We start from the raw sequence: 6,923 nt of genomic DNA, 5'->3' as shown, positions 1-6,923 counted from the left end.
TCTTCTTTTCTTTTTTTCTTGACTAACTCCTTACTGAACTTTATGGAACTTTCTCTAATTCTATATTTTAAAAATTCCCATTTATTACAAAAACTATCTATTGTCTCATCATTTTCCATTTCAGCTATTATTCTTTTTATTCTTGTACAATATTCCTTATTTTTTAACAACCCGGAGTTAAATTTCCAATAGCCTTTATTTTTTTTTCCTCTATTAACCGAATTTAGCTTCATTTCTATTACACAGTGATCTGTTAGAGGGGCTTTAGAAATTGAAAGATCCGAAACAAACTCAGCAAGCTCATCAACAACCAGCCAATAGTCAATCCTAGATTTGCAGGTGTTATTAGGTTTATACCAGGAGTATTGCTTTACCCCTGGATATACCTTTCTCCATATATCAACCATATAATTTCTAGTAATAAATTCTGTAATAGTGGTGTTAAAGTGATTGCTGTCAAATTTAGTGGGCCATCTATCTTCCCATTCATCTGGTGTCATATTCCAGTCACCCCCCATTAAAATCAAATCTGTAGGGTACAATGTTTTGAGCTCTGATAGCGTGAATGTGATATCTTCAAGCATTTGTTTATTTTGAGCATTAGTTTTATATCCATATACGTTTGTTAAAATAAAAAAATAAGTATCAATTTTTAAAACCACCATTAACCAATGACCTAGATCATCTGCCCTGTGTGTAATTACGTCACCTGGAAATCTATTAAAGCAGATTGCAACACCAGCAGACTTATTAGTTCCATGACTAAATACAATTCGATCACCCCATTGATTACCCCAGAATTTAGCGTCTGCCTCGGAAGAATGAGTTTCTTGTAACAAAAGACAATGTGGATTCCGCCCCTTACAAAATAAAAATAAAGCCTTCCTTTTAACCAAATCTTTTAGACCCCTCACATTTAACGAAGCGAGTGAAATTGAACAATTGAACATTTCTGCAGAAAGCAAAACAGATATATAAGCTAAGAGAAAAAAGAACAATAAAGAACTTAGATCAAAGCTCTCTTACGCTGTTTCTCAATAACATAAGTAGTCCCATGAGTTCTTAATACACTCCTTTTACACTTAGTGCAAACTAATCACACCTTGTTTTTATAATTCAACCAATCCGTCGACCCTCTATGTATGCGTGCGGACCGCGGTAGTAAGCTCGTTTCCCCTCTCGACGGGCTTGCTCAATCTGCGGCCACAGTTGCTTTCTTGCCTCCCTGTCTTCCAGCGGCAACATCTCAGCGAGGCGGATGCCTTTCTCCCTGCACACCTGGGAATCCTTACAGCGTCGCCACAGCTCCTCCTTGACATACCTCCGCACAAATAAGACAACTATGTGTCTCTTCCTGTTGTCATCCTTTCGGCCAACTCTGTGTGCAACGTCAATTGCTTCTTCTAGCTGTCGTTCTTCCATGTCGGGGGCGATCTTGTTAAAGAGTTGTATGACTTTCGATCTGATGCTCTCATCCTTTTCTTCCGTCAGACCTTTTATTTTAAGACACCATCTCATCTTATACCTCTCTTGCTCCCTGATCCTCTCTTTAAGCTCTTTGTTTTCTTTGCACACACGTTCGTTGCACTTTTCCAGGTCGCTGATCTTTTTTTTACAGTCTTTAACCTCATCTGCATTGAATTGTACAGCTTTGGCTAAGCTAGCGATCATGCAATTGCTCTGTTTAGATTGCTCTCGAAGTTCCAACAGCTGCTCATTAAAGTTCTTTTCCATACTTTGAATGGCTTCCAATATGGTTAAATTAGAGATTTCACCTTCCATCAATGCAGGCTTGCTCCTCTTCCCGACAGGAATCTTGCTTGGAGTTGTTGGCGCGGATTCTTTCCTTTTATTAACTGTGTTAACCTCCATGGCATAATCGTGGTCGGCAGGCTGACCCAGCTCTTTTACCTCAGTATTTATCGCAGACTGCATCTGTACATTCTCCCCTTCTTTAAATTTCAGTCTTGCTGGTTTGATCATACTTCTATTTCACTTTTTAACTGTTCGGAGTGAGTTTCTAAAAGTGCACAACAGAAATTTTGGGACAATTTTGTTACCGTCGCTAAGATAAGTTACTGCTCAACACGCCATCTTGCCGGAACTCTGTCGTTCAGAAAGTGAAAGTAAAGTTTAGATCGCTGGAGCTCAAAGAGTCAAAATGGCTTCACTATCTGAAGATGATTTTTCTTGTCCTGTGTGTCAGGAAATCTTCAAGAATCCTGTTGTTTTATCATGTAGTCACAGTGTCTGTAAAGAGTGTCTTCAACAGTTCTGGAGAACCAAGAAAACTCAGGAGTGTCCCGTCTGCAGGAGAAGATCCTCTAGAGAACTTCCACCAGTTAATCTTGTTTTAAAAAACTTGTGTGAGTCGTTCCTGAAGGAGAGAAATGAGAGACGTTCATCAGGATCTGAGGAGATCTGCAGTTTACACAGTGAGAAACTCAAACTCTTCTGTCTGGAGGACAAACAGCCGCTGTGTTTAGTTTGCAGAGATTCACAAAAACATGTCAGTCACACAATCAGACCCATCGATGAAGTTGTCCCATCCTATAAGGTGAGAGAAATGAGTTTTAGCTAACTTCATGTTGTTTTAAAGTCGTGTTTAAGTGTTGATTTGATTGATCAGAGCTGGTTGTGTTTAGTCCAGCTGAACTCCATTATCAATAAAGTTTCACAGATTTGGGGAATTAATAACTACAGGACAAATAGATTTACACACAGACCCAGTTGATATTGGATAACTATTTCATTCAGATTGTCTTTGTTTTATGGCAGGTTTTAATTTCTGAATTAATTTAGTATGAGGTAATCTGGTGTTTTATGTATTTTTGTTTAATTCTAGGAGGAGCTCAAAACAGCACTGAAATCATTACAGAAGAAACTTAAGTGCAATAAAATATTAAAAGGAGAGTTTGATAAAACAGCTGAACACATGAAGGTGAGGAAACAGAATGGAGAGTGATTTGGATTCCAGCTGTAGGATCACTATATACAGTTGTGATCTGATATATTTAATATAATGGATTAGTTGATCTCAGATGTGAATGATGTGATCGTGTCGATGTGTGTCGATGGAGACGATTGAAGTGAATGTGGTTTGATTTCAGTCTCAAGCTGAGCACACAGAGCGTCAGATTAAACAGCAGTTTGAGAAGCTTCATCAGTTTCTCAGAGATGAAGAAGAAGCTACAATCACTGCACTGAGGGAGGAAGAGGAGCAGAAGAAGCAGATGATGAAGGAGAAGCTGGAGGAGATGAACAGACACATCTCAGCTCTTTCACACACAATCAAAGACATGGAGGAGATGATGAAAGCCAGTGATGTCTGCTTTCTAAAGGTCTGATTTCAGATGATTGATTGATTGATTGATGATTGATTGAGTTGTTGATGATCAATGGTGTGTTTGTTCTGCAGGAGTTTCCAGTCTCAATGGAAAGGTGAGTGATCTGCTGGTGTCTCTGGTCTCTCTGCTTCTGATCCAAAGCCACTGCAGTTCTGACTCCTGAATGTTCTTCCAGAGTCCAGATCTCACAGCCGGATCCACAGACGCCTTCTGGAGCTTTGATTGATGTGCCACGTTACTTGGGCAACCTGCCGTTCAGAGTCTGGAAGAAGATGCAGGACATCGTCCAGAACAGTGAGTCTGAAGAGTTCTCCTAAAAAAGAGTTTTCTCTTAAAACCTATTCCCAAAGCTGCTGAGACAAACTTTTACTCAGGAATAGAGAGAAGTCTTTAGTTGAGAGTAAGGGGCGGGGTTGAGCTCATTAATATGGATGATGTCAGCATGCTCATTAGCTATGCACACTGTGATTGGCTGATAGGGATTTCTCTGTCAGAGATTTATTCATATAAATATTGTAGAGTATGATACTATTTTGCCAAATTCAAATAAAGGTTTTAAAGGTTTAAAAATAAAGCTACGTGTCACTAATTAAACAACTAAATGTTCAGCTAATTGTCAGCCTCTTAAATGTGCGCTTCTCGTAAACAATTCGTGGATATATGAATATCCTTTTACTAATAGTAGAATGATCATTTCTGAATGCATGCAAACATAAAAGACAACCAAACTTTATACAAGGACCCTTGCACACTGACTCAGATTTTTTTTTTGTAGGCATTTTTTTGTATTCATCATTCGAAAAATTTGTCACGCATCAAATTATTGCACACTAGTCACGTAGTAATTCTTCCGTTACAAAAAAATAAAATATCAATAAAAAGTCAAATAAAAATGTAGCACAAAACAATACAAAATGGAATCTTCAAGCAGTGAGGATGATTTTCTTCTTAAAAAAGAAAGGAAATATTGGGTCCATCCAGTTATAATATAAGGAGAGGAAGGAGAGAATACTTTTTGTGTGCACCTCCTCAAAGGATCTCTGAGATTATCCCAGCAATTTAAAGTTTTAAGAACGTCAGTAAACGTTGATGCTTTGCCAGAATTACTGGAGCCACAGATTATAAAGAAGACCACTAGTTTCTGTGAACTCAAGTGTACAAGGACCGTTACATGATGGCTCTAAACTGTCCAAACACCTCTCAGAATGCTTGCTATGGATGCAAAAAATGCAGAAAATCGAACCCGATCCGATTGTTTTTATGACGTCCTGGAGGCAGTATGTAAACGTGATTGACGTGAAACGTGAGGTAGTATTTGTTGTTTTACCCGAAAAAAAAAATTGGGACAATGACCTTTCAAAAGGACAAATTTGGAGATAACTCCCAAAAGAATATAAAAATATGCATGCCTATGTGTGCAAATAAATGCAGTGTGTTTATAAAACTTTTACATTCTGAGGCAGATTATCGGCAATAGCCAATTTAGGATAGTTTGGGATTTGGTCTCAGTGATTTAGGAGTCCTCTTCACTACTGATGTTTCACAGATTTAGGAGCTTAAATGCTTTGTGAAATACTCTTAGAGCAAAAATGTAGGAGTCCTATATAAATTTAGGACTGACACGACCCTTTTAGCTCTAAGATGTTTTGTGAATACGGCCCTGAGCTCTTATACACACACACTGGAAATCATGATGATGAAGATGAGGCCATATTGACAGATTTCAGCATTATGAACCAGATCATCTACTGCACCAAAACCAGCAGCTCACTTTTACAAATAATCAATCCCACAATTCAGTCTGATTCACTCTCATATGTAGTCTAAAGTCACAAAAACATTATTTCCCATTTGATTATTGCTATTTATATGCTACTTTAATTAGGTTTTATTTGAATATATTTTTATTTATTTAATTTTGTAAGTGTTTTTGTAATTTGAAATAATAATTATTATCTATTTAAGGTCATTTTAACATGAGTAATTATAAATCATTTTATTTCAGTTTTAGGTTGTCATTTGAATTCTTCATGTTAATTTATTTTATTTAGAGTAGCTGCCAAAACAACATTTCTAAACATTTAAATTTTAATAAATTGTCATCTAATATTTATAATTAATTGTAAGCTTTATTTTAATTACTGAATAATTAAATAAATAACTAAATATTTTAATTGTAGTTTTTGTTAATCTCAGCAAGCTTATTACTATTATCATTATTATTATTACAGTATTATTTCATTGCATTATTGTAGAATAATATCTACTGTTTATTTATTTTGGACAGAAATCAGTAAATACCTTTGTGATTCATAAAAGAGAAACACTGAGGAAAACGATAAAGATATGAACATTATTTACTGCATATCTCTACATGAAAACATGAAATCACTGTGTAAAGATCTGTGTATTAAAATGATCTTCTGACTATAATTGAATCTAAATGAGAGTAAATGAAAGTGTTTTGAGTTTGTGTCTGTCAGTGTTTGTGATTGAACTTTCAGTATTGATAAATCAGACAGAGAATGACTGACAGTGATGAGAGGAAAATGTCTGATGTGTTTGATCAACAGGACGAGTGTCATAATTCATAATCATTTGTGTTGGGTTCAGTCTTGATCATTATATGAACATCAGAATAACAGCAGCATCTGTTGATTGTGTCTCATCAGCTCCTGTCATTCTGGATCCAAACACGGCTCATCCAGTTCTCCATCTGTCTGATGATCTGACCAGTGTGACAAACATCTGGATCAATCAACCTGTTCCTGATAATCCAGAAAGATTTGACTGTCGTTTCTGTGTTCTGGGTTCAGAGGGTTTTAACTCAGGAACACACTGCTGGGATGTGGAGGTTAAACAGAGTTCAGTCTGGAGTATTGGAGTAACTACAGCATCAAACCAGAGGAAGGGAGATGGTTTCTTCAACACTGGTGTCTGGTGTGTGTGGTACGGAGTGTCTCCAGGTTCTGGTTTTGGTGTTAAACAGCATCTTGATCGTGTGAGAGTGAATCTGGACTATGACAGAGGAACGGTGTCATTCTCTGATCCTGTAACTAACACACATCTACACACATTCACAACCTCCTTCACTCACACACTCTTACCATTCTTCTATAATTATGATGATTTTACCTCTCTGAGGATCTTATCGATCAATAGTCAGTAATCTGTAGGTCTGGATCTTCCTGCTTTCATCTTTCATCATGTTTCAATATTTAATCCAGATCACATCAGTAAGAGACTGTTGATCTGAACATCAGACCAGAAAACAACTACATTTATTCATCTTTATGTAATGAAATTAGGTGACCGACAGCCGGATTTGCCTATCAGCGATCAGTATCCTCAATATAAAGTCTGATTGGTTGCTGCCCGGGGTGCGTCACGTCCGATTTTCCCCTTTGTGCCCGTGTTTACGGTGGTCACAGATTTATAGTGTCGTTTTGTCCGGCCGTTGGTGTGTTTTTGGCGCTGCTCTAGTGGATTTAGTGACTGTTCACCCCTCAGGTATGATTTCCTGTACCCCATTGTGCTATCGGTGGGCTGATTAATAGACCTGTGCCTGTACATTTT

The 6,923-nt window shown here is 37.4% G+C and overlaps 1 protein-coding gene across 1 annotated transcript; it reads left to right on the top strand.

The window, feature by feature from the left end:
- Positions 1 to 2,161: 2,161 nt before the first annotated feature.
- LOC141327209 (E3 ubiquitin-protein ligase TRIM35-like) lies at positions 2,162 to 6,617 on the top strand. Its single transcript, XM_073835330.1, has 6 exons — positions 2,162 to 2,557; positions 2,846 to 2,941; positions 3,111 to 3,341; positions 3,419 to 3,441; positions 3,523 to 3,641; positions 6,020 to 6,617. Exons 1-6 carry the CDS (start codon positions 2,162 to 2,164, stop codon positions 6,514 to 6,516), a joined length of 1,362 nt encoding a protein of 453 aa, XP_073691431.1. The 3' UTR covers positions 6,517 to 6,617.
- Positions 6,618 to 6,923: the final 306 nt, after the last annotated feature.

The sequence above is a fragment of the Garra rufa genome, chromosome 1 (assembly GCF_049309525.1).
Source record: "Garra rufa chromosome 1, GarRuf1.0, whole genome shotgun sequence".
NCBI classification, from domain to species: Eukaryota; Metazoa; Chordata; class Actinopteri; order Cypriniformes; family Cyprinidae; genus Garra; species Garra rufa.
This window is presented reverse-complemented; position numbering and strand designations above follow the sequence as displayed.

Coding starts and splice junctions, on each gene's coding strand:
- LOC141327209 (XM_073835330.1), top strand. CDS start 2,162: ATGGCTTCACTATCTGAAGATGATTTTTCTTGTCCTGTGTGTCAGGAA. Junction 3,342..3,418: donor GTGATGTCTGCTTTCTAAAG/GTCTGATTTCAG, acceptor TTTGTTCTGCAG/GAGTTTCCAGTCTCAATGGA. Junction 3,642..6,019: donor GCAGGACATCGTCCAGAACA/GTGAGTCTGAAG, acceptor GTGTCTCATCAG/CTCCTGTCATTCTGGATCCA.